Source organism: Mus caroli, chromosome 9, assembly GCF_900094665.2.
Source record: "Mus caroli chromosome 9, CAROLI_EIJ_v1.1, whole genome shotgun sequence".
Taxonomy (NCBI): Eukaryota; Metazoa; Chordata; class Mammalia; order Rodentia; family Muridae; genus Mus; species Mus caroli.
Window position 1 is genome coordinate 47395662 of NC_034578.1, and position 27908 is coordinate 47423569.

At 41.0% G+C, this 27908-nt stretch overlaps 2 protein-coding genes and 1 long non-coding RNA gene across 7 annotated transcripts in view; 2 read left to right on the forward strand and 1 right to left on the reverse strand.

Moving 5' to 3' along the window:
- Positions 1–13314, reverse strand: part of Bco2 (beta-carotene oxygenase 2) — a 23530-nt gene extending 10216 nt beyond the window's left edge. Inside the window, exons 1-6 of one of the 3 annotated variants that reach the window (XM_021172101.2) lie at positions 13138–13313; positions 10177–10295; positions 8760–8962; positions 3808–4019; positions 3292–3407; positions 2332–2434 (exon numbers count right to left, since the gene is read on the reverse strand). In XM_021172101.2, the coding sequence (XP_021027760.1) occupies positions 2332–2434; positions 3292–3407; positions 3808–4019; positions 8760–8923 (595 nt within the window). In that variant the 5' untranslated portion in view covers positions 8924–8962; positions 10177–10295; positions 13138–13313. Of the gene's footprint in view, positions 1–2331; positions 2435–3291; positions 3408–3807; positions 4020–8759; positions 8963–10176; positions 10300–13137 lie in introns of all 3 variants that reach the window. The other 2 variants (XM_021172100.2, XM_021172103.2) reach the window with 2 other exon arrangements.
- On the forward strand, positions 7183–9339 carry LOC115031931. Its single transcript, XR_003837573.1, has 3 exons — positions 7183–7370; positions 8788–8932; positions 9252–9339. It is a non-coding gene; the product is annotated as an uncharacterized LOC115031931 (long non-coding RNA).
- Il18 (interleukin 18) overlaps positions 12830–27908 on the forward strand; it is a 25171-nt gene continuing 10092 nt past the window's right edge. The window contains exons 1-3 of one of the 3 annotated variants that reach the window (XM_029481610.1): positions 12830–13094; positions 14018–14168; positions 22671–22828. Coding sequence is in view for 2 of the 3 variants with exons in the window: in XM_021172104.2 (XP_021027763.1) it covers positions 12967–13094; positions 22671–22828 (286 nt within the window). In the remaining variant the exon portion in view is untranslated. Of the gene's footprint in view, positions 13095–14017; positions 14169–15886; positions 16008–22670; positions 22829–27908 lie in introns of all 3 variants that reach the window. The other 2 variants (XM_021172105.2, XM_021172104.2) reach the window with 2 other exon arrangements.

The window sequence follows — 27908 nt, forward strand, 5'->3', positions numbered from 1 at the left end:
AGAGAGAGAGAGAGAGAGAGAGAGAGAGAGAGAGAGAGAGAGAGAGAGAGAGAGAGAACAGTGTTGGATTAATATGAAGAGCATATTTTAAGTATTAAAAATAACTAGGTTGATAAAATGTTCAAAGAATTCTTGCTAATTTATAAAGAAGATCTTAAAATATCTGAAAAGGCTAAAACTTGGTTGATTTGCACACTTATTCCTTAGTCCTCTCTCTACAGTTTTTAAAGTTCTTAAAAGTAGAAATGAATTGCAGGTATTTTAAAATTGCAATCAGAACCATTATACTTCCCAAATGTATCCCAGACATTCCTCACTCGTGCTTCCTACACCTACATTGACACTGAGTTCCGGTTCAAAACCTTCTCACTGCACCAGATAATCAAACGAGAAAAGAGACGCTTGCCAAGCATTGGTTGGGATCCCAGCGTTGGCAATCGGATTACCCAACCCACTGAATGAAAACGCTTCGTCACTGCACTACTCTAACCACAAGGCCCTGAGAGCACCTTGAAGACATTATACTAGAGACTTGCCTGATACACTGAGGAATGCAAGTTTACTGAGGGAGCCCTGCCTTGCTCAGCGCTTGAGTGGATCTGCAGAATCTCCAGGACTTGATATGAACTGGGAGCTGAGGTAGAGTAACAAGCCTGACCGTCCATGCTTGGTGTCTGCGTTTCTCAGTGGGATCCAGCGCTCTGTGTACCAAGATCCTTTGGGGTCCACAGTAGAGATGCTCCGCCCCTTTTCAGTTCTGCTAAACCAGAGTTCCTACAGACGGATGGAGCCCAGTGATCTACCCTGACAGCAAGCATTCTATATGGTTCCTAGGTGTATTAGGTTGAGATTGATGATCTAGTGACTATATTAAAACATATAACTAAAAATGGCATTTTTCGTATTATAAATGAGTTTTGAAATAAACTGGCTAATAGAGTTAATAAGAAGTGATTTTTTTTTAAATGATCCATCACTGATGGTGGAACAAAGCAAACACAAACTCTTCTGAGCCAATCTCCCCATTGAACTGTTTTGCCAAGGAGGACCTCTGCTGTTTCCTGAAACAGTTTTCAAGAATCAATCCTCCTCTGAAAGTAAAGAAAAGCAGAGTGAAGGGCATTAGGGACTTCCTATCTGTACCTAAGTTAATAAAAACTAAAACTGCAGCACTCATTCTCATATGTGTGTGGATATAGACGCACAGAAGAGCAATCCACAAAGCCATCTAACTACTCACCAAAGCTATAACACAACCATAGCACAGGTTTCATTGGCTGGAGACAACAGTCTGACTCTTAGTCAAGATAGACAGTCCTAAATAGCTAATACCCCCAGCCAACACACTCTTGTTCAGAAACACATGTTCTCAAAGACAGAAGTCCAAATTTGCCTTCCCTAAGAGAGTGGGTGTATAAGTTTCAAAGCCCTTAGTGAGTAGAGGAAGAAATGGTGACCTAGGTGGAGACTGGATGTTAAATATATCAACAGAGCCTTCTGAAACTTGGTGATGCAAAACTAATAAAATGATCTAATAGAGTGACTCAGGGCAAGCCTTTGGGTGTAACGTCAGGCCTGGTTTCGGGTCTAGCTTCAGAGACATGGAAACTGGCTCAGTCAAATGACTTAAACATCCTGGGAGTTCACTGGCCTCATCTGTAAAGCAGAGGTGATAACAGGGCCTTCGAGAGTGGATGTGTACAGGTCAAAGAAGAAAACACAGAGAGTCGGTGTGTATGGATTAAAGAAGGGAACACGGAGAAATCTGCTTATCCCTAGCCCATCTTAGGTACTGAATAAACATTAGCTGTAATTATTAGCTACTGGAATGTTCTGCAGCAGATGGGCAGCAGTTTTGGGAGTGTGTGGATGATCAGCCAGATGTTAGGGTGTAGAGTTGTGAATGCCATCCAGCTGTGCCCTGGATATCGTCTGTAGTTAGTCACTCCTGTGGGATGGACAATGGGCCCTCCCAATATATGTCTTCCCTGTAGTATTTTACATTTCTCACTTCTACAATATAGTGTGACTTTAAAGTTCATATTCAAGAGATATGTGCTAAAAATGCCTACAATGTATACCCCCCCAACCCATAATGGTACATAAAGATGCAAATTAACACTGAAAAAGTCATAGGAAATCAGTTGCTAAGCATAGGTACAAAAGGACCACAAAACACAGTCTCCATGATAAATCATGTATTTTATCTTCAGTAATGCCTCTTTGGCGGCTGCTTTCTGATGCCTTCATGCCTATATTTTAAATATGATGGAGCTTTGGAAAACAGTTTACTCCTAGTTATATCTAAAAACTCCTCCAGCTTCACCTCACCTCTTGGCCCATAGCTGTTCCCCATGTTGTATGCTGTCCCATCTGGGTCATAGTGAGGATGTGCAGTGGCTCCATTCACAGCAATGAATTTGCTCCAGTCCACCTGCAGGTTTAAGACCACGTGAGAGTTGCAAATGATACACAATAGATCTTTACTAGCATAAAGTAGCGTAGATCACAGAATCATGTCATCTATGTTGAAAGTACGTATGGTCTGAGAAATCTAAATCATCTTTCCTACTAAGGAAAAAGAAACAGATGAAAGTCAAAACAATAAAAACCAATGGTGCCACAGCCGCCACCAAAAAAAAGAAAGAAAGAAAGAAAGAAAGAAAGAAAGAAAGAAAGAAAGAAAGAAAGAAAGAAAGAAAGAAAGAAAGAAAGAAAGAAATCTGTGTGGGTTTATTTAATATCACAGCAAAGTTCAAAATAAGCATAACAATTAAAATCAAAAATAAAATCAACATTTTACACTGAAGTGGTGGGACACACCTGTAATCCCAGACCTTGGGAGACTGAGGCAGGAGGGTCACAAGTTCAAAGCTGGCCTAAAGTACATTATAAATCCCAAGCCAAGCCGAACTACAGAGCAAGATGCTGTATCAAAAACAAAATCGTCCTTAAATGTTATTAATTAATGTTTCAAGACAACACGGGTCTATACAACTCTAGTCTGACAGTCACTGTGCCTAGAAAGATTGCAAGCCTGTCAGGACTATTTCCCTTACACGGCGTCCTTGTGATGCTAAAACTAAGGTAGAAATTTGGGATTATCTTTAAGAAAAACCAACCCCACAACCCATTACAATCCTGGCATAGGGTGATGGTAACCTAAATTAATGGATGCCTTTGTTCAGTGGGGATGAACCTCTGACTCCTTTAGGTGTCTAGATTCTACAAGGTTCTCTGAATAGAAAGAAAATTAGGATCTATTTTATTCACTTCGGGCCTACACGTTACCTTTTCTGTCCTTTCCAGCATCTCAATGTCCACCTTATTCATAAAGTTAGTCTCTGTGCTCATGTAGTAATCACCTTTGTACTGCACAAAGTTGACGTTGGTGTTGTCAGTCATAGCTGAAACCAGGTAGCAGACATTGAGCACATACTCCGAGGGAGAAAATTCCAGTGTCTGCCCCCCCCCCCATATGAACACACACACACACACATACACACACACACACACACACACTGTGTATTTTTCAAGGGCTGGAGAAATGTCTCTAAACTTAAGAGCACATATTGCTCTTCCAGAGGACCTGACTTCAGTTCCCAGCACTCACACAGAGCAGCTCACAACCATCTGTAACACCAGCTCCGTGGGATTCAACACCCTCTTCTGGCCTTCATGGGCACCCATCACAGACACATACACATAAATAGAAATACATCTTTTAAAATGTATATATATTTGAGATTTCTATTAGTATAAATACTTATTCAAAGAATGATCCCTGTCATGTTAAGGGCTACTTACTAGGTGGCTCAAACCTTGACATGAAACGTTCAAAGATGCTCTTGCATGGGTCAGGAAGGGCCAGCGTGCCAAATTCTGAGATCACAATTCTACCTCCAGCACTGTTGGCCTTGTATGTGTCACTCTGTAGAAACTTGCTCTTGTATGTCACTGTGCCCCTCTCCATTCGGAACTGGTGGAGCAAAGCCATTCCATCAAACCAATGATTGTATCTGCAAACGGGAGGAAAGAATAGGAGTTCACTTACGAGTAAGGAAAGATGGGCCAAAATGAGTGGAGGGATATTTCTGCCATCCAAAGATAAAGATAGTAGGTACAAGTGTCCCCAGAGCCACCCACACTCTCAGAGAACTTAAAATTATGGAATGACAGTGTTCTCAATTCCCTGGGCTACAACAGGAAGAGCAACTTGCATCCGCCTGATCCTTACCCTATAACCCGTAACTCCTTTCAAAAATCTACCATGGGCTGTCTCTGACTCTGTGGCCTGTCACTGTGGGGCCTCAGTGGGAGAGTGTGTGCTTAGTTCTGCTGGGATGGTCCCTGAGAAGGACTTCCTCTTCTCTGAGGAGAAGGGAAGGGGATAATAGTGGGAGAAATTTGTAAGGGTGGTACTGGAAGGAGGGGGGCTATAATAGGGATGTAGGATGAATTTTTTTTAAAAAAAGAAATCTCACTTTCCAATGGGCTCAAGTGAAAGCCTACAGTGATAAGCCCTAAGATAAGTCTGCTCTTTTCCCTGTGACTAAGAGGACAGAAAAAACTTGGAATCTCCCAAATCACAATGAGTTCCTAAAACATTCACCCTCATATCTTTTTTTATTAGGTATTTATTTCATTTACATTTCCAATGCTATCCCAAAAGTCCCCCACATGCTCCCCCACCCACTTCCCCACCCACCCACTCCAACTTCTTGGCCCTGGCATTCCCCTGTACTGAGGCATATAAAGTTTGTGTGTCCAATGGGCCTCTCTTTCCAGTGATGGCCGACTAGGCCATCTTTTGATTCATATGCAGCTAGAGACACGAGTTCCGGGGGGTACTGGTTAGTTCATATTGTTGTTCCACCTATAGAGTTGCAGATCCCTTTAGCTCCTTGGTTACTTTCTCTAGCTCCTCCATTGGGAGCCCTGTGATCCATCCAATAACTGACTGTGAGCATCCACTTCTGTGTTTACTAGGCCCCGGCATAGTCTCAAAAGAAACAACTATATCTGGGTCCTTTCAGCAAAATCTTGTTAGTGTATGCAATGGTGTCAGCGTTTGGAGGCTAATTATGGGATGGATCCCCGGATATGGTAGTCTCTAGATGGTCCATCCTTTCATCTCAGCTCCAAGCTTTGCCTCTGTAACTCCTTCCATGGGTGNTTTGTTCCCAATTCTAAGAAGGGACAAAGTGTCCACACTTTGGTCTTCATTCTTCTTGAGTTTCATTTGTAAGATACAATTTGCTAAACAAATGAAACTCACCCTCATATCTTAAATACATTAAATTTTCTGTTTACTATAGATTTTCTTCGGTTTTCTTCTTTGCATAATCATTCTGCCCTTATGATTATACAAGAAATTGCCTAATAAAGTGATGGAGAGCAATTAGCTGACGGTAAAGGTGCTTGTCACCAAGCCTGGTGACCTGAACTCGATGCCCAGAACCCCGGGATGAAAGGAGAGAACAGATTCCTGCATGTTGTCCTCTGACTCCCACGTGTATGCCATGACACAGGTGAAAATAAAAACTAGAGCATGGAACATCAAAAGCCTGTCAGCAAAAAATAAAATAAAAAGTGTAGCCTTGTTTCAGGAAAGAAAAAAAAATGTTACCCCAGCCAGTGAGTGTATTGATACATATCTGTGATCTCAACACCGGAGAAGTGGATGCAGGGGGATTGCAAATCTGAGGCCACCCTGTCTCAAAAGCTTGATGCTGTCAGCATGGTCAAGGAAGGCTACCATTGTCAGAAAAGACAATGGCTCCTGAAGTCAGGGCTGGTCTCTGTTCACCCAGGTTCCAGTCAACATTACTCACAAGAACCAAAAGACAGAAGCAGTTTGATGTATCTACTGATGACTAAAACTGAACCAACTGTGGAGGTTCATACATGTCACCCCAAAATATGCCACTTCAAGAGGCTCCTCTGAGTCTGAAACACTTGAAGATTAGCAGCTGCAAGGTGAGCTCTGTGACATTCCATTTCCTCTCCAAAAGTGAGACGTGAAACTCCCTAGTGAGGCAGGCTTTGGTGGAACACGCCTTTGATCTCATGGAGGCAGAGGCAGCCGAAATCTCTGTGAGTTCACTGACAGCTTGGTCAACAAAGCCAGTTCCAGGACAGCCAGGATTGACAACAAAGAGAAATGAAAAAACCAAGAAAAGAAAAAGGAAAACCCCCTCACGAACAACAGCCTTCCTGTATCAGAGGAAGACAGTTGTCTCTGTGCCTGGAGACAGAGTAGAAGCAAAAAGAAAGCAGTATAACCTGGCTAAACAAACACTCGAGTCCCTGTCCCATGACTGCTTATCCTGGCTCCCACCCATGCCACATTCTTTCAATTTACTTCTCTTGGTCCAACTAGTACACAGGCTTTACCACCAAGTGATTCTTCAGATTCTCTGCCTCTCTGCCTCTCCCTCCCCCTAGCCCCCCTATCTCGTGTGTGTGTGTGTGTGTGTACATGTTGTTTGCATGTTTGTTACAGGGTCTCACTACATAACCCAGGCTGGCCTTGAACTTGCTATGTAGACAAAGCTAATTTCACACAAGTGATCTCCCTGCCCCAGCCTCTCACTCTCTAGATTTTAGGCCGGTACACACTCAATGAGTCTTTCTTACTCGGGTTCTCAAGTACATACAAACACTAGCAAACAAAAGTTGTATGATTTTTTTTTCACTATTAATCCTCCCAATTGTTGATTTAATTCTTGGGTCTAGTGAAGACCAAGGGGATGAGAAGAAATTTTGTCTCCTCTACAACACACACTATGTTATTATCCAGCATTGAAAAGAGAGGAGACCCTGTCATATGTCACAACACGGATGAACCTTGAGGATCATTGTGCTAAGTAAAACAAGCTAGTCATAAAAGAACAGACACTGTATGATCTACTGATATAAAGCTTCAAAGGAGGCGAGAGGCGAGAAACTGGCAAGTCTGATGATCTGAATTTGATCCCAGACTCCATACAGCCAGAGGACTCCTGAAAGTTGTCCTCTGACCTCCACATGCATGAATGAATTAACTATTAGAATGAACTACTCCAAGTTTATATAAACAGGACTGAGGTTGGTTAATGGACTTGGAGAATGGAACAAATTGCTGTTTAACTGGTTAGTTCCAATTTTGCAAGATGAGAAAATTCTGAAAATGTTTCACCATGACACTACTGAACTGTACAGTTAAAATGGCTGACCTTTCACTACTGAACTGTGCAGTTAAAACGGTTAAGGTGTAGCTTTCACATGCTTAAATTGTGCCACTTTTTTTATTAGTGTAGGGAAAAGAAGAAAAGTGTCCCTCTTAGTCCCGTGATTTTCGAGAGCATCTTTACCAGACGCTTGGTTTGGTAAGTTCGGTTTCTCGGTTTCCTCTTCTGTTACCTGTTCCCCTGTTCATGAACCACTGTCATAATGTGTCAGTTGTAGAGGATTTACAATGCTGTTACTGTCTTGTAGAACCCTAATAATTTCCATTTTAGTGTGTTCTTGGTAATTCTTGCATATTTGTTTCTCATATGAACTTTAATAATAACTAATCTAATTTCCTGTGAAAAGCTTGTTGGAATTTTTTACTAATATCATATTGTATCTATACGAAATGGGAAGCGTGCCTTTAAAATGCTGTCCTTCTGTTCAAGAACAAGAGGTGGTTTTTTCCATCTGTCCAAATGTGTCTTTCGTCTCTAAGCACAGCGGTACAAGCTTGCCATCACAGCACTTGAGGGGCTGAGAGTTAAGACCAGTCTTCACCCTACTCTAAGTTACTCATTTTGACATTCGGTGAATTAGGAATTGTGGGAAGCCATGTCTTAGCATAGCAGGCTCACTACAATGGGGCAGGAAGTTTGACGTGGCTTCAAGGATAGTTCAGGCTACATAGCAAGACCACGTCTCCAGCAAACAAAAACAAGTCCCTTTTTAAAATATAGTTAATCTGTAGCTACTCTGAACAATGTTTTCTTCACCACACAGTTCTACATCCTGTCACCTTGAATTTTACTGTTGTGTTTGGTTTTGTTGTTTATTTTGGCTTCTTGAGTTACCGCCTGAGGGGGGCTTGCTGCTTTCCTTAGGTTTTAGCCCCTAAACCAATCCCTTCACTCTAACCCCATTACTTACGTTGGCCATTGAGTTATTGGCCATTGAGTTATAGCAGCAGAAACCCTGAACATCTGCCCTGGGTATAGGAAAAACAAACAAACAAACAAACAAACACTTGTAGCAGTTCCCAACTTAGCCTTACTATTTTAGCATAAAGATACAGGCATGAAGAGAGAGATAATATATTATATATTCACATGTCTATGAAATCATTTTAGGAAACTACCTGTGAAGTCTGTTTTCCTGTAACATTTTATGAGAAACAAATGGTGAATTTCAACAAAAAGACTTCCTAGCACCTATGAGGATAATTCTATAACTATTTTTCCTGAGACCAATTAATAATGTGACAGGCACACTTCCTAACAACGAGCCAGTTTTGCTTTCTTGGATTTAATTCTATCTGACCTTTGTGAATTTTATTTGTAATGTGATGTTAGACTCTGTTTGTTAAAAAATAAATCATCAGTGTCAAGCAACTGTTTAACATTTTGTTCATTTGCATGTGTATTTATAAATATAGTTATTCTGAGGTTTTCCAGTAGCCATCTCAGAGATGAACGGGAGTGAAAGCATGTTCTATAGACTCAAACCACACCACGAAGCCCAAACTGTTCTCTAAAATCTAGGCTTACCTATCCTTCCCAAACTCAAACTTCCCAGGTCCAACTCGAAGCAGATAGCCATTAAGCCATTCAGGAATGTGTCCTCGGACCCGAGCAGAGACAGCGCTCAGAGTCTCCTCCACCGTGGTCAGCAGTGGGGCAATGCATGGCAGACTCTGCTTCGGTCCCAACATGGTTTCCTGGTGAGTATTCCCCCACGTACTCCTTCAAAACTGTAAAAGAGAAGCAAAAAGCACACACATGTACACACACACACACTCATAACCAAATAAACAAGCATGTATGCACAAATACAAACAAGTTCACACATATACATAAACACATGTGCATACACACACATGTATACATGCACACACACACACACACACACACCATTGTTACAGGATCTCCAGTTAACGTGCTTGTTCCCTCACAGACAATTCTGTGAAATGGAAGCTTGAGGGAAGTGTGAACCTAAACTGCATTGTCTCCCAACTCCTCTCTCCTCTTTCTCATTCTCAGGGTACCAGCATGGATTCTCCATTCGGAACCACACCAATCCTTGGCCGCAAGAGTAAAAGCCTTTCCTGTAATCAGGAGCTGAGCATCATCCCTGTTACTTCATACTTAAAAGACTTCACAAGAATGAATGCAGAGAGGTGTGATCTAGACTAGAAAAATTAACAGATCAACTTATCACAAGACATGAGATCTATGTTCTTTTGGCAATTTATTTTACAATATATGATCCAATTTCTTTGAAATAATAAATTTGCAGCACATGAGACCTTTTATTTCCCTAAATATGACAATTTAGTCAGGCCCAAGCTCTTTCTTGTTTTCCCAAATGACATTCATTTCACCCTGAATGCCCTCCCCAAACCTTTCCCTAAGAAAATTATAGCTGAAGATGTAGATCTGAGGTAAAGCGCTTCTCCAACACCCACAAGGCCCTGTGCTGGATTCCAACACTGAAAAATAAAGCCATACGAGAAGAATGCCTGGTAGTTGTGGTGGCACACAACTTGTAATGCCAGTGCTAAAAAAGGAGGAACATAAGGGGCCAGCCTGAGCTACCGAGTAAGCTCCTGTCTCAGGAGGAGAGGAGAGCAGTGGGGAGTGGGAGAAGTGGAGGTAGATCAGTTGCTGGCTATGCAACCCCAACACTCACATAAAGAACAACAACGGTAACAAAAGCACTGGGCACAGCACCAAGCCTTGTTATCCTAACAGTGAGTGAGGCGATGGAAGATTCCACAGTTCGCTGGCCCGCCGGTCTAGCCCAGTTAGTGATCAACTTCAGGGTCAGAGAGAAATCTTATCTCAAAAAATAAAGGTGAAAAACAAACTGTTTATCAACCTCTCACCTTCACACACACACACACACACACACACACACACACACACACACACACACACACCCAAGAAAAAATAAAGAAAATGCTACCTATTGTTCAAGATCTAACTCAAATGTTACTTCCTTTAAAGAGCGTAGCCAGAGCGCCGAGGTTCAAATCTTGAGTCACTTCCAAAGTAAGGTTTTCCACCTCTCTGTGCTTTCCCTTCCTTTCTAAGACAGAAAAATAAAAATTCTTACCATGCCTAAGGTTGTAAGCGACCATGCAAATTTATAGAAAGCTTTAGAACTCAATACATATGCCCAAAATGTCTTGTGTTACTCAACTTTAAATGATCGATACAATACGATGCACTACGGATGATTTTCTTTCTCTGGATCATTTTAGTTTTTCAAGGAAGAGCTAGACACTGCTGAGAGACTGAAAAGTCTCCCAACCCAAGAAGAGGAACTTGCTGCCTAGGGGGTCAGATGAGTCATCCTGCCATCCCATCTCAGTCCTGTCTGAAGATTATTTGCAACAGACATACAATCCATTACTCTCTGGCACAGGAGCTGAAATCCGAATTCCTAGACTCCCAGACTTTACTCGATTTCTAATATATAGTCTCTAGGGTGAAACAAGCAGGAAGTAAAAGGCGGGAATGATAGGTAGTATTAGAGGTCTTAAGAAAATGCTTTGAAAAAAAGCAACGAGAAATCTAGACTTTCCTTACTCTTCTTTGGTAAACAGTGGTGAGTTTATCTTCTTCTCCCTTTAGATTAAGACTCCCTGATGAAATGTAGATTACCTATTTTACATAGAGTGAAATTGAACAGCCCAACTAGGTACACATGAATTATAAATAGTTTATGTTTTATGTCTTTGCACCGTGTGTATGCCTGGTACCCTCAAAGGTCAAAAGTGGATGTTGGATTCCAGGGGACTGCCATTAAAGATGGTTGTAAGCCACCATGTGCATGCTGGGAATGAAACCCAAATCATTTAGAACAGCAGCCAGTGTTCTTAACCAGAGCCATCTCTGTGGCGTCTTCATGTTAGATTATATTTGCATATCTGTCTGCTCTATGCTCCATGTTACTGATCCTATTATACTCCTCAAACTTTTTGTATGTAGTACTTGATATGGCTGCCACCACCTGCTTACGCCTGTTTCCATTCTTGGCTTGGGAGATGAGCTATTCTAACATTTAATTGCTCTTTTAACTTTGCTGCCGTTTAACTATTCTGCTTCCCGTCGTCAGCTTCCTTCTTCATTAGCTGGTAACTTTAGGCAAACATCTTAATCCTGCCAAACCTCAAGTTTGATCGAAAATAAAATAAGGGTTAAGAGAGGTTAATGACTCCTACTCAGACCTCCCATCGTAATGAAATGCAATGATACTTAGCAAATGTTAATCTCCTCTCCTGACCTCTTATCACCACGGAAATGTCAAAGTATAACCTTGGACCTTTACCCTTTAATTTCAACGTTGGCCCTTAGTAATCTCATCTTGATTCTTAAGTTCTCCAGTTATGTCTTCGACCCGACTCTCAACTCCTTATCTCCTCTTCTGAATCAGCTCTTCCACCAGCAAACATCTCGCTTCAGTCTCTCTGTGGGCACTGAATTCATTTTGCTCACTCTCCTTACAGCACAGTTCTTCTGACCCCAGTGGCACAGGCCAGTAGGGGAAATTTGAAAAAAAGATGACTCTGTGGCTTACGTATAAATTCCCCAGGCTCAAAATTCTGCACGGGTAACTGTTTTCATCAGTCTCTCCCCTGGAACTACACATTTTTTCCTATCCTAAGCCCATCTTCCTCAGCCCTGGTACCTCAACTTCTCCTTCCTATGTGTCACTTCCTACTGCCTAACTCAGGCCCTTGACTCTTTCTTGGCAGCCTCTCAGTTGAAGTCTGGAAAGAGAAACTTAGTGAGGTGAGTTCCTGGAGCCACTGGACCATCTTAAGGGTTAGAGACCTCAGACAATTGCCTCCAGCTCTCATCCGGTCTAGAGATTCTAATTCATCTGGATGAGTGGGGATGATGCTTTTCCACCAGTGCAATAATGTGAACATTAAATCTCCTGCATGTAAATCTGGCTGCATCATTCATTCCTCCATGTGAATTCCATCCATTCGATCACAAATCACTAGGAATTGTCGAAACTACCTGAGCAGGCGAGGCACTTAAAGACCTTGTGTGGCCCTCAGCCCACCCTAGCTGTTCACTCCAGCCTAACTGGATTGCTCCCTAGTCTCACGACCATTCTATTCTCTTCACTTAGGATATTTCTCATCCTCTTCAGATGAAACCTGCATATGCAACTCAACCTTCCAAGTTCCAATTTCTGGGTCACCTGCTTCTTAAGCACCAAATTCCCATTTCCTCGCTACAACTTCGGATAGCTTTCTGGTGGCCCTTATCTTGCTTTCCTGTGTGATAAAAGGCCAGTGCACTTTACAGCCTCTCCTGGCACTGTTCTTTGAATACAAAGTCTAGCTATACCTCCCCACTCCTAGCACTTAGCATGCTGCCTTACACACAATACAGCATACTATAGAATTTATTATGGTTAAATAACTTTATAATTAACTGTGCATCTTGGTGCCATTTCTGGCAGTTCTATAATTAACCAATCACTGAAAATAAATCCTTGAAGTGGTAACTATAATAGAAAGCTACAGAACAAAAACCACAGGGTTTGAGACAGTTCCCCAGAATGCAAATAGGAGAACCAAACATTTGCATCTGAATACAAAGCAGTGGTTTTCAGTTGGGAAAACTCAGGATAGAGAAAAACCTTTTGAGGCATCCAGGACAAATCAGATCTCTGGACTGAATCCTGCCCCAGTGCGTCACATTAGCTGACTGAACACTGGCTGTTCCCACAACGATGAGTACACCAATCCTGTGGTTGGTAAGCCAAGCTTGCTTTCACTTCTCCCCTGTGGTGTGCTGCCTGCATCACACAACGAGGCTTTGGAAGCCTGGCCCGGGGCACAGCAGTCCAACTGCAGACTGGTAAGTGGCCCAGGAAAGGAACGGGTAGAGGGGGGTCCCCTACCTGGGCGATGGTACACTGCCACAGGAAGAACCCTGCGGTGTCAGGAAGGCTGCTGAGGAAACGCAGAAACAGTTGAGAAATAGTATTTAATTCAGTTCTTAACTCAGGTCTTGAGATTTCCGAATCTGCAGCCACTGGCCTGATTAAGTAAATAATGAGCCTGGGTTGTCCCTGGCTCTGAGATCAAATGGGACTGGAGGGGAGGGAAAAGGAGGGGCGGGGCTCAAAAACACTAGCTTAGTCTCAGTTCTATGGCAAGTGTCCTAACCAACTCTAACCTTTGACATTAAAATTGGACCAATAATAGCCTCCCTCCTTAACCATTCCTTATTGGAGTTTGCCCCCACCTGCCGTTAAGTCCATGGAACCAGATTCAGGGGTTCATTGTACAACTTCTCTCCTCTGAATGATTCAGACAGAATGAAGTTTCAATTTAGACTGGCAAGCAATAGCTCACCCTTTCTCCTTTCCTCTCATCCCTTTTCTTTCACATTCATTAGGTGTTTTGGGTGGGAGGGGCGTTGTTTTTGGTTTAGTTTGGGTTGGGCTGGGTTTTCAAGACACGGTCTTTCTGTATAGTCCTGGCTGTCCAGGAGCTCACTCTGTAGACCAGGCTGACCTCGAACTCACAGAGATCCACCTGCCTCTGCCTCCTGAGTGCTGAAATTAAAGGTGATATTCATTAGTTTTATGAAAAGCATTCTCTTACAATAAAGCACAGACAGGAGACCATAAATACACATCACAGTACATAATTTTATTACTTTAACAAGTATCTTTGAAAACCTAAATAACAAACACTGCTAGGAAGCAAAAATAACAAAAAAGGAGATTCAGCACCCCATTATTTTGTTATTGTTTTTTTTTCTTTTAATTCCAGCAATCTATGCAGAGCAGCTGGAATTCTCTGAGAGCTCAAGGACAGCCTGGCCTACATAGTGAGTTCTAGGCCACCCAGGGTTACATAGATCCTGCCTCAAACAAACATGTAACTTGATGGAATGAAAATTTACAAGTTTACAAGCATCCAGGTAAAAAGATACTGCCTAATTTAAAAATACAACCTTAAAAATATAACCTTAATGTTGATACTAGGTAGGGAGGTTGAGTCAGGTACACCATGAATTCACCTGGATTCCATATAGCATGACACTTAAAAAATAAAGAAATAGCCAGGTTATAGTAACTTCCAGTTTTTATTTTTATCATAAGAAAATATTTTAAGCCAAATTCTTATTAGTCAAATATAATGGTTAAAAGTAAAAATAATGAAATGGAAATATTAAATAGTAGTAGCACACTGTTCTATTTTATTATATGTTAAGAAACTGGACAAAATACCTTTAATGTTTTAATGTTCTTTTATAATACAAATCAAGAAAAACATTTTAAAACTACCTCAAAAATCATCTGCTATTTAAACAAGTATTGTTAAGCATAATCAAATTAACAGAGTCCTCTTTCATAGTTTAAGAAGGGCTAAGCAATTTAGGAATAAACGATAAAGAAAAGAACATGCATATAATTTTTAATTTATATTTTTATATAATGTGCCAAATATTTAACCCTCAAAAGAAATATTACACACTTCATATTAATATCTATCTTAAAACCCCTTTTAAATTTACAAAAAGTTACAGTTTAATATATGTTTTCTCTAGCAAGAACAACACAGCCGTAACAGGAAAAACTTTCAGCTGGCATAGGCACATTACTTGTGTAGGGTGTTGGTAATTACTGTAAACCTCTGCTTCAGGAACTCTCTTTTTTGTACTAGAAAGTTTTCAATAATATTGGCTTCTTTGAAGAGTCCATCTATCTCATCGATATAAGATGCATCTACTGCTGCTCTTTCACTAATAGAGAAAAAGTTGATATTAAAACAAGTTATAAAAAAACAAGTTATGAAGTCTAGACACATCATCAATGTCATATTCTTTAATCTTTATCTGTTAGCTATTTTATTTTCATGGCTTTGTCCACTAGAGAGATTCATTAATTTACTAATATTCTTCAGGATGAGTTAAAGCAGTCTAGAAAATATTTTAGATCATTTAAAACACACAAAGTGTATCTTATGCACTATAACTCTAATAACAAATTACATAAATTATTAAAATTAAACTATTATTCAGGTATAGTGACTATCCAGTAGCTTGTAAAGCACCTTGTAATACTTCATATTATCAGATCAATATTTAGATTCAGCCTTCAAATATAGTGATAAAATATAAATATATGAAATATTTCTTTTTATTCTAACTCCATTAATTTCACCAAATAATACCATTCCCAAAGAGATATCTGTATGAAATATAGAAAACACTATCATCTAGAGACCAAGATATATCCACTCTGGTATTAGCACTAGAAATGTGACAAATGAAGTTGGAACAAGTTGGGGATTACTCCCTTAAAATAATCAACACATCTATTATAAGGAATTGAGACAGAATTGTAAAACTTCAAACTTTTAGGTACCAGATACATTTTTAAGCCATAGAATTAAATTTTTCACTACTAAGTTTTCAAGAAAAAAGGATTTCTCACCACAATAACAAAAAAACCTTTAAAAATACCATAATTACTTGCCTTAAAATCTTTGCATATGTAGACAACATCAGATTAATTTCCTTGCTCATATCTGTTCAAAAAATGGAGTATGTTATAAAATCTACCATCTGCATGAAACAGTCAATATACATGAAACAAGCATTGTTTATACATCACCACTCAAATCCTTCTCCAGAGCTTCCTCTTTATAAAAGAGTCCAGAAGCCTCAGAGAGAGATGACTCTGATTTTCCAAGAGAAGATACCTGTGGACTATCAGACACCTGAGGCTAAGAAAAGAAAGGAAATAAATCAATGGTAAGATCTTTAAGACACATATATTCTATTTAAAAAGCAAACTGAACATTTTTCAGAAGGGCGGGGACATGGTTCTGTATAACAGTGTCTATCTAGCACACTTATGGCTGTAGGTTCAACTCCCAGTACTTCAGAATTAAAAATAAAACTCTATGTTTGGGGTTGAGAGCTAGTTCAGAGGCCAAGCACTGGACTAGTTTCCAACATTGAAAAAAAAAAGTACCAAGGGGAAAAAAAATACTAGAGACGCATACCAGCCATTTTTATCATCAAAGAAACCTTTGAACACAAGAGACATCTTGCTCAAAATGCTAAATTTCATTTAGATTTTGATAATGACTATTAACTTTTAAAAAAAGACCTTGTAGCTTGCACCAGTGGATATTATAATACTATGAATAACTGTAATTTGCATATAATGATTATGCATGTAAAGTCCCATGTACTAAAAAGACATGGACCCACTCTGGTTACATTTAAGGCCACACACTACCAAGAAGAAATCGCCATGTAGACTGTTATAGGTCTGTTCATAGTGAAAAAGCTAAGTGGAGTCAACCTAGTTCCTGCTAGGACAATCCTACCTCTGAGGCTATGAGAACACTAAATTCTACTCATCAATGGCACTTTCTTGTGGAAAACAAACTTCAGAAATAGATAAAATACAGTAAGAGGCTCCAGGGGAATAAAACTTACCTCCAATTCTCTTGCCCTCTTGCAGTTTCTAGAGTCGGGTTTTACAAGGTGGTTTGCCATCACTCTCTGGAGACACAAACTATAACATTTAGAGAAATCCCAAATTTAAGTATTAAATCCACACTACAGTTCTCTCCTTTTGTGTCCTTTTCCCACTTTTGTTATTAATTTCTGCTCTCCTGGTGTGCCTCCTAAACTTAATTTCTCCCCTCTCTAATTTATCCTACGTCTCAAAACTCTTTGTTCAAACACCCTCTGGGTCAGTAAACTCAAGTTTCATCACACGGCATCCAAGGTCCTCCATCATCTGAAACCAACTTACTAACTGTACAATTTTCAACTACCAGCCTATAAAAAAAGGAGCTCAACTTTCCTCATTGGCAAGTCTATCTTGTTTCAGCACTTAAAACATTTAAGATTCATCTATCTTTATACATTTTTAATGTTAAAATTAGAGGCTAGAGCTCCCCTCTTTCCATTTTTCCTTCTTTCCAAAAGAAGAAATAGGCAGAGATGGCTGATCACATTTAAACAAATAAAACTGGTCTATCCCAGAAACAAGACCTCTTCATTCTTCTAGTCAGAGAATGTTTCTATTGTTCCACTCTTACCTTAACATGCCATCAAACTGCTTTGCCATAAATTCTGAAGCTACTGTCCTAGGAATCTGAACAGTTAAGGTTCAAACTTGAAAAGACATTGGAACTTAAAAGCATGGACTCTACACCTTAAGAGTTGAACTATTTACATTCACTTTCTTTCTTTCTTTCTTTCTTTCTTTCTTTCTTTCTTTCAGGGATGGGGGTTAGACAGGGTTTCTTTTTTGTGTAGCCCTGGCTATCGTGGAACTCACTCTGTAGGCCAGGCTAGCCTCAAACTCAGGAGATTCACTTGCCTCTGCCTCCTGAGTGCTGAGATTAAAGGCGTTCCCTACATACCCAGCTCTGTTACTTTTAAATACCATGAGTTAGATAACTGTAGAGAGCCTGAGTACTTATATATATTATGCATATGATGGAAACAAAAGCAAAACTTAGATTATAAAGATGCTTCTAAATACTGCACAGTACTTCTGTGTGCCTACCATTATCTTCACAGTACTAAGCTGAAGTACACGCATGAATGCACTGACATTCCTAAAGAGTCGAATATAAATTTCAGAGACACCAACCCAAGGAAAAAAATCTTCCTCTTTTAGTTTTCCCTTGTCTTCTTCTTCTTTCCTATTTTAAACTAACAGAACGTATACACACGTCCCATAAAACTTCTATAATTACGTAATTCTGTATTTGTAAAAGTGGTTTCTGTTCTAATTTAAGACTCCTGAAGAGTTTTGGGACTGCGTTAACAGGCTTGTCCTCACTCTGTAAAGACATCAGTGCCCTGCGGCCATCAGGAGCATCGCCCTGTTCGCTGTTTTGTTTTTTTCCTCTGCCACAGTAGTTGGCTCGACTTCGGGATTTCTGGGACTGAGACTCGCCGCACGAAGCAACCTAGCCTGGAACTCCCTGGGTAGCCGAGGCTGGATTCTAACTCGCAGCAATCCTCCTGTCCCCGTGCCCTGCGAGTGCTGGGACTACTGGCCTGTGCTCTACTCCAGAGTTGTCTCTTTACAACGCTACTGTCTCTTCACGCCATTTCCCCGCCTCTTCCTCTCACCTCCCTCACAGCTGCGACTCCACGCCAGGCCCCAGTCCCGGAGAGGCCGCTTCCACCCCCACTCACTGCTTTCTTTCACACTCGCCACGTCCCCGTCGCGCGCGCGCGCTCACCCTCTGGCCCCACTCGCAAGCGGAGATTCGGCCACGACCTGCCGCCTCAGAGCTGCAGCACGAGCATGAGGGCTTCGCCCCTCTGCGCAGGCGCCGAGTGCGCGGCTCCCAGCAGGCAGCGCGCGAGCCACGTGACAGCCTCGCGGGGCTGATCAGCCTGTAGCCGCGCTTCCCTTTAGTTCCCGCCCTTTTCCTCCCAACTTGGAATCTTCGAGAAACAGAAAGGTCCTTTCCCACACTGTGGGGTAGTTAGAGTAAGCTTCAAAGCGGGTCTATGGGAAGGCGAGAAGTGTGGCTCTGGGGGGCAGGGCTTGCGCCTGGGCCAGGAATCTCAGCAGATAAGCATGAAATATTTCCCACCGGCTGCTCGCAGGAAAGCATGCTGGGCATAGTGTGCTGGCACAGGAGACTCCACCGGTTCCTCCAGCCCACAGGCTCTATCAGTGTCCCTCTTTGTCCTTGGTGCTACCAAACTCTCCAAGCCACACCCTTAAAGAAAATAGTTGATGAATTAAAAAAAAAAGTCAGTTAATTTGGCAGACCTAATTAGCCCTCAGAAAGTATTTAGTAACTCGCATGGATCATACACTCGTGACTTACTTTTATTGGACACAGTCACACCCCGACTTTGACCTGCAGTTTCACAAACTTCCTAAACTCTTTCCAGTTAGTTGACCTGGTGCAGAACCAAGTATATTGCCTCATAAAACAAAGGTGAATGGCATGCCTCCAGCAACTCTAGAAGCATAATTTTACATTTTAGAACTTTGTTGTTTAACACGTGGGGCTTTGTTTTGGTTTTTTTTTTTTTCCTCTTGTTTATTTAAAGGTTAGCATCAAGGCTGGGAAGTAAGCAGAGATGTAGAGCATTGGCCTAACTAGAATGTTCCTTGCTCAATATGGTAGGTGGCAGGGTACTTGAAAGTTTATTATCTGTGTTGAAATGTTTACTGTCTGTAGTACGATAATGGGAAAGAGTTATACATTTTTCATAAAGTTGATTATGGTCATTTTACAGGACTTTCCTGGTCTTGGGTTCTCCAGCACCCATAAACCAGTGCACACATGTAATTCCAGCACTAGGGAGGTGGAGACTAGAGAATAAGTTTCAGATCGTTTGCTACTTTTGAGGCTATCCTGGGATACATGAGATCATATCAAAGTTGTTTTTTTTTTTAAATCCCTTAGAAGAATCCATTAGAAGACTATGACTTTTTTACTTTTTTTTGTATAAACATGAAATAAAAATGTAAGGATTTAACTTTTTAGGTTTATATTTATATTTAACTTTATACTTAGCAAATATAAAGTTCTCCACCAGTCTTTATTTTGTTTTGTTTTGTTTTCTTGTGTGTTTTGGAGGCAGTCATGCTTTCTAATGCAGGGTAGACTGAAATGTATAGTCTTCCTGCTTCAGTCTTAACTCGTCTGTATTATTAGTCAGCAGCACTGATATTTTTTAAAGTCCATTAAATCAAAAGGTCTGGGTCATGTTGTATTATTATCTTCATATTGTAATATATCTAAAGAGATAGTTATCTATTTGGTTCTTAAACTATTTCAAAGAAAGAAGACCTAGTGCATACATTTTTACCAGACTAAAAGAAAGCATAGGTTTTTTTTGTTTTGTTTTGTTTTGTTTTGTTTTAATGTTACCTTCATTGTATGACAAATGAGTATGAAAGGGTATGGAGGGTTATGGTTAGCCAGTGCCTTAGTGTCTTCCAAGGACTGTCAACAAGTCTATAAAATACACAGGGCACAGAAACATATAGCTTATTCTGTATCATAGAAAAAGAAAGAACCATGTATTAAAGTCCCATAACCGAAATGTACAAATTGTTACGTACATCTCTAGGGCTAGAAAAAGCTTTCTGGCATCTGCTTCTGATCTGTGGTTGTGTGTGCTGGAGATTGAACCCAGTGCCATGTTCTTGCTAGCTGAATGCTCTACAGCTGGGCTAACACTGCTGATCATTCTGTGAGACTCTACTTCAGTCTTTTGGCTCACTTGGAGAATGAAAGCTTGCTATTTCAAACTCAGTCATACTGGGGTTTCTACCACGTCCTTTAAAATGTTAGTTTTCCTCAGGTAATCCATCTCACCAAGCCCCTCCAGCCATCTCACTGAAAACTTCCTCTGTAATCATAGCTATGGACATGATGTTTTCATGACTTTAGGAAATGAAAACTATACCGCTTTAAAAAAAAAAAAACTTCAAAACTACCTTCTTACACAGCATTTTATTTCTTAACTTTAGAAGTTCTTGTACAACTTCTGTACTGGGGGAAAAAAACCACTTTGCAAACTCCATTGCTAACAAAGCAACAATTTAGCTGTGTACAAGAAAAAAAAAAAAACTCCCTAAGAAATACTGCTATTATTTCAAGGCTCTATTTACACTCTGATCTTTAGAAATAACACTTTAGAAGACTATATCAATGAGTTGGTTGCAAGACTATATCAATGAGTTAAAGAAGAGCCTTAAAAATAGTCATATTTCACATATTTTAAGTCAGAAATTTGCCATTATCCTAGGAATATATGTTTTGAGTCTGTCTTAGGAGAAGGGAGCCTGCAGATGTTACAGTCCTACAATATGCATGTGGCAGTAAGGGGCAGCCTAGGATGTCTTTGCCTCTGCATAACCCAGGCTACCCAGCCCTCGGGCTTCTGGGGCTCCTCCTGTCTCCACTTCTCATTTCCTCTAAGTACACTGGGATTAGATGCTAAAGCTACTGTGTCCAGCTTTTAGTCAAGTTTCTTATTCAAAAAAGTTCTAATGGTGGGGCTGAGGCGAGAACTCAGCCAGTAAAGTTCTAGCCACACAAGTATAACCTGCATACAACTAACTCACACTACAAATAATCATGCCTGGCCTAAGGCCGGGGAGATGGCTCGGCACGGAAAGGCACTTCCTACCAAGCCTAACAGCCTGAGTTCAGTCCCTGGGAAGTACATGCTGTAAGGAGCGAATCTACTCCTGCAAGTTCTCCTTTGACTTCCATATAGGTATCGTAGCACATGCAAGCCCTACACACACACACACACACACACACACACACACACACACACACATACACAGAGACAGACAGGCAGAGAGACAGAGACAGACAGAGGCAGAGAAAAGAAAACAGTTCTTTAAATGGCACACACTTGTTTTGTTTGTTTGTTTGTTTGTTTTTGTTTTTGTTTTTTGAGACAGGGTTTCTCTGTATAGCCCTGGCTGTCCTGGAACTCACTTTGTAGACCAGGCTGGCCTTGAACTCAGAAATCCACCTGCCTCTGCCTCCTGAGTGCTGAGATTAAAGGTGTGCACCACCACACCTGGCTATGGCACACACTTGTAATCCCAGCACTGGGTGGTGGTGATAGTCAGCTCCCTGGGTCTCACTAGCTCATCTGCTTAGCTAGCCAAATCATGTGAACTCTACATCCTAGGGAAAGACTCTGTCTCAAAAACCCATTATGGATAGTTCTGAGAACAACACTTGAAGTTGGCCTCTGCTTCTACTTGAATGTACAACTCCCTCACACCCACACATACACACACACACACACACACACACAGAGGAAAAAGTATAATGCTATATATTATAATGCTATAGGTATCTCATGGTAGTGGAAAAGCTTTATAAAACGGGGCTGTTTCCAGGCCACTGAGAAGTAAATCTGAAGAGCTTCTAGCAAGTGTCATGTGACACCATGTTGAGCCTGGGAAAGTAAAATCCTGAATAAGATCTTAAAGAGGAAGAAAGAAAATACTATACAAAAGTTATTTTATACCCCCCAAAATAATATATTTTATATATAATGGCTATATTATAAAAATTACTACAGTATGACTGTTGTTCAGTGGGTTTAGATAAAAAATATTTCATGCTGAAGTGTGCAAGAGCCTCAAACCCTACAAGCTGCTATGAGAAAGGATGCTCTAACCAACCAACAGGGTTCATTTGCTTACACTGTGTTCACCTGACTTTCTGAAAGAGGTATGGTCCCAGCTTTTCAGAAGAGATGATACTGAATAGTAACATTTACAGTAAAGGAAATGCCCGTGTTTTCTAGCATTTTTCTTCAAATTCCTTGTGCCCTGGAAAACAAGCACCATGTGAAGGCGGGCCTGAGGCGTGCCAGGAGCAGTCTCCTCCCTTTGCCTGCCTTCTTCCTCATTCTTGTGCCTTGGTATCACAGGCGCAGCTGGACCTGGTTGGGGTTCTCTGTGGTTCCATGCTTTCTGTACTCCTGCCTGCTGGCTCCAGCTGCTGACAGGACTGACATCTTCTGCAACCTCCAGGATCAGGAAAAAGAAAGCTGCTTCAAATCTTCCAAATCACTTCCTCTTGGCCCAGGTAAGATATGTCTCTCTTTATTCGGGCACACTGGCGTGACGGTAATCACAGAAGGGACAGAAGCAGACAGCAGGTTGGTTTTCTCTATCTTTATTTGATGTGGGAGAGTGTCACCTTAGGACAGAAATTCTTTGTTCTCTCTTGAAAACTATTAAGGACCCTGAAGAGCTTTTGTTTCCCTTGGCTATCTACCATACTGTTGTCATGCACTGTGTTAGAGAAATTTTAAAAAGTTACCTAGTGGGATTTTTGTAAATATGTTACATGTATTCTTAAACAACATTTTAAAAGACAGCTATCCTTTTGTATATTTGCAAATCCCAATGGAAGGAAGCAGAGTTCTTCTCGCTTTGTCTTCAGACTGTTGCAATGGTACACAGAATTCGCCTCTAATACTATCTTGTCCACTTGTAAGAGCAGGAGAGCTACAAAGCAAATGGCATCCAGGATGGCTAGAAACAGCTTGGGCTACTCTGTGAGCCACTAAGACCCTCTGCTTTGGAATGCTGAATCAAGCTTTTCTTTCAAGGAAGCCTCAAATCCAAACTAGTTCTCTCAAAGCAAACAAGACCTTGTGCAAAGCTGGTAGTCAGTGAGTGCCGCGTGATAAGACTTGAGCTGCTCTGTGCTTGGATAACATGATAAGATTCCCCAGCAAGACTTTATTTCGCAGGGGAAGAGCTGAAGAAATAAATGATCTTCTATTTTGAAGTCATTTAACAAAACCAATTAAGACACCTTAATCTCTTTACTTTCTGCCTGTTCTCAGCTGGCCAAATCCTATGCCATGATCCTTCAGAATATCTTCCTCTCTGCCTGCAGTGCCTTCCCATTGCTGTTAACATCTCAGTCTGAGTCTCCCATATAATCCTCCATCTTCTCCTGCTTACTTCAGGATAGAATGCTCCACCTGCCACCCCACCCCAACCATAGCTCTGCTCCCCTCCCACACAAGGAGGAGGGAATATGGAACACCCAGTCTTCTTTCACACACACGAATTCCAAGCCTGTGAGCTGCACTTGACCTTTTTTTTTTAATCAAGCCTATATTTAACAGTTGATTAAATATACCTGTCATTAACTATTTAATTTCCTGTTGTGTTCTACCCCTATCCCTTCTACATCCCACATACATGCATTTGTAAGATGGAGCAATTGTCAAGGGTTAACTGACATGCCAAACTGAAATATAAACTGGCTAGTGAGATGGCTCAGCAGAAGCCAGCAGGTGTCAATGCCTGCTTTCCTGAGATTCACACATGGATCCCTTATAAAGATGGAAGATGTCCCTGACTTCCACACACATGCTATCATAGACTCATATACACATACTAAATACACGTGTTTTGGTTTGGTTTAGTTTGGTTGGTTGTGTTGTTTGTTTGGTTTGAGACAGGGCCTCACTGTGTATATAGCTTTGGCTGTCATAGACCTATGTAAGCAAGGGTGGCCTCTTACAGAGATCTGCCCGTCTCACCGTGCTTGAATTAAAGATGTGTGCTGCTACAGCTGGCTACAGTAAGGGTGTTTTTCTTAAAAAAGAACCAAAATGTTGAGTGTTGGTCTTGCTGAAGCCAGGATGACTTCCTACGTGATTGTGGAGATTTAATCACACCTATTCCACAGAACTGGAGTTGCACAGACAGGACAAATGGGATCAGAGTCGCTTTTTCAAGTTCAAGGCATTTTATTTTTAATACAATATTATTTTTTTAAACTCATAGCAATTTTAAAATACTGGCTGAATAATATTCTGTAACTGTGTGTTGCCTTCCAGTAGTCCTCAACCTTCTTAAAGCTGGGAGGGACCCTTTAATACATCACCTCACATTGTGGTGACCCCCAACCATAAGATCATGTTCATTGTTACTTCATAACTGTAGTTTTCTACTGTTATGAATTATAATGTAAATATCCGGGTTTGCCAGTGATCTTAGGTGACCCCTTTGAAAGGGTGGTTCAACGCTCAAATGGGTTGAGACCCACAGGTTGAGAAGTACTGTAAGAGGAAGTGGCTACGAGGACATTGGCCCCATATAAATGGCTCTTTCCTGGCAACTTTAACTTTAGCCTAGAATTGCAGAATGCTGGGGCTGGAAAAAACTTACATTTTTTTTCACGTCCAGCTTCCTTGTTTTTTAAATGAGGAAACTAAGACCCCCCAAAATTAAGTAACTTGCCCCAGGCAAAATTGGAACTCATGTGACCTAGTTTTCATCATGATATTCTGTCATCTCTCTGTGAGCTAGTTTTCAAAGGCTTACACTACAATTTTTTTTATTTTGAAGACCTAATTTTTTCTATATACTTTTGGGAGGCTCTTTGTGAGAATGTTAGGTGAAGGCTGGAGAGATCAAAAGGTTGGAAAAGGACTCAAAGGGACTGCATTCAATCTCTAAAACGCAAGCTTACAAAGCAAGCAAGCCAAGCTGTGCAGAGAATTCGCACTCCCAATCCCAAGATGACAGAAACGGGTGGATCCTAGGAGCTTGCTGGCCATCCAGTCCAGCCAGCAGGCAAGTTCCAGAACACTGAGAGGTCCTGTCTCAAGAACTGGGGTGTGGCCAGCAAGATGGCTCAGAGGATGAGTGTTTGCCAAGTCTGGCCCCAGAACTGACTTCTGCAAGTTGTCCTCTGACATTATACACACACATACACAAAATATTTTTTCTTTACTTTTTAAAAAGATAATGGTACTTAATGAATAATACCCACAATTGTCCTCTGACATATGAGTGTGGGCACACTCACAGACACACATGCACATACATGTGCATGCATGAACATTTACACACACATACATGTGCAAGAGATTACTAGATAAAATGTTCAAGGCATTCTTACCCACTGGGCACTGTATTTCATAGATTAGAATTGAGAAAGCAAAGAAACATGCATGAGAACGAATCAGAGGAAAAAACGGGAAGAGGAGTAAGGAAGATTAGACTTGACATCCTGATACACTGCGAGCTAACAGGAGTGAAACACAGCAAGTGAAATAGTCACAGTAAATACATAGAACAAAATTAATTAGAAAACCAGAAGAGTATTACATCCATTTCTCTTCTTTCTTTTTTCTTTTCTTTTCTTTTTTTCTCTTTTTTCCTTAGGTCTATTTATTTATTTTATGTTTGTGAATACACTGTTGCTCTCTTCAAACACACCAGAAGAGAGCATCAGATGTCATTACAGATGGTTGTGAGCCACCATGTGGTTGCTAGGATCTGAACTCAGGACATCTAGAAGAGCAGTCAGTGCTCTTAACCACTGAGCCATCTGTCCAGCAAGGAGAGTATTTGAGAAAGTCTTATATTTTGATTAATGTGTTTTTAGGCTTCCCTTCTTTTCTTTCTTTCATTGGGTTTTAGAGGACAATTTTAAGGTCTGTCCCCCAAATAGAATGTATTGGCTATGACCCAGGTGCGTTTTTAAAATTCTAATGTAACCTGTTTTTCTCCTCCCCAAAGAGATCAAGGTTGCATAAACAAGATCTATTACCTGGGTCTCCTTCCCTGGTTCTTATTAAAGGAACTACACTACAAGGTCCTCTAAATTAAATTAGGCAAAATCTAAATAGTGTAATAGGAAAATAATGGTTTTAACTTTGTAAGTAAAATGAAATAATAGGAATATTTTCAAATTAAACATCTGGCCTAGAGTGGCATGATTTCAGAGCTGCTAGGCCAAGGGGATTGCAAACTGCTAGCATTATTGCCGGGTGGAACACAGTGCCCTGGTGGGATCATCTGCCCCCGTCTCTATGGAGTAAGTTAAACCATTGCTTACGTATCTCAGAAGCTCTCCCACCCAGCCCTAACTCTAACAAGTTACCTAAGCTGACCTTGAACTCACTCTGAATTACCCAAGTGGGCATCCTGTCTCATCTGCCCTTGTAACTGGTGTTACAGGCCTGTGCCATCACCCTGGATTACAATGCTATTATTAAAGCATTATTTTATCACGGCATGTGCATGAAACAGGTGTGTGGAAGTCAGCACCACTTTTGTGGAGTCGATTCCTTCCATCTTTATGTGGGGTCTGGGAATTGAATTCAGGTCTCCAAATATGGATGGCAAATACCCAGAACCTTCTCCCCAGCTACATAATACTACTGACGTCATACTTGCTTTATTTCCTTTTTGCCTTTTTGAGACAGGGTCTCATAAAACCCATACTGGACTACAACTCACTGTGTAGCTAGGAATAACCTTGAACCTCCTGCCTCCACCTTGATCCCCTGGCCTTTACCTACCCAAAGTGATTACTGGTGTACAGGAACACACCCCAGTTTAAATATTTTCTTATCTGATAACAATGTTACCAAGGTATTAAGGAGCCTTGTTACTATTTGTGATATGAACAATCTCTAGGTATACAAGCGAGAGGCAAGAATACAGTATTAAGGCGACCAAAGTGCCACCATGATAAGACGTGAGGAGAATGAACTTCTCAAAGCATGGTTAATAATGCTGAGAAGTGGGTGGGAAGAAGACATGCATTCACCTTCATGGCTGTCAACATGAGCACCCCGAGAATGGTACCCTCGTTACATCATTATATCTACTACCAAAGAACAAAATAATCCTGGAAGCACGTGGGCTCTTTAGAAACACAGCCCTTTCTGAGAACTGTGACCACACTTAGTGAAACCTCAAGTCTTGGTCCCCCAGCCTCCCTGCTCCCTAGCCCTCCTCCCTGGTCACTAGCCCTCTAAGCCCTCCCCTGCCCTTGACGAGGCTGTGCTCTGCTCATGCTGCACTGGGTGACATCACTGTGAAACCTCCAACAGCAGCACAAACCAGATCCTCCAGCCTCTGCCGTGCTTTGTCTTGCCCACAGCATCTGAGTCACTGGACGATAGGAACTAAGTTTTGTTCAGCTTCTAAACCCACAACAGACTCATATTAGAGAGTGATTAAATGATAAACAAGTTCAAGTATTGTGGAAAAGAGTTTTTTGTTTCTTTCTCTGTTGTTGTTCCAATTTTTAAATTTCTTTTAATTTTTTTTTTTTTTTTTTTTTTTTGTTTTTCACCCCCTCCCTTTTTCTCTCTTTCTCCAGCCCCGCTCACTCCTGTCCC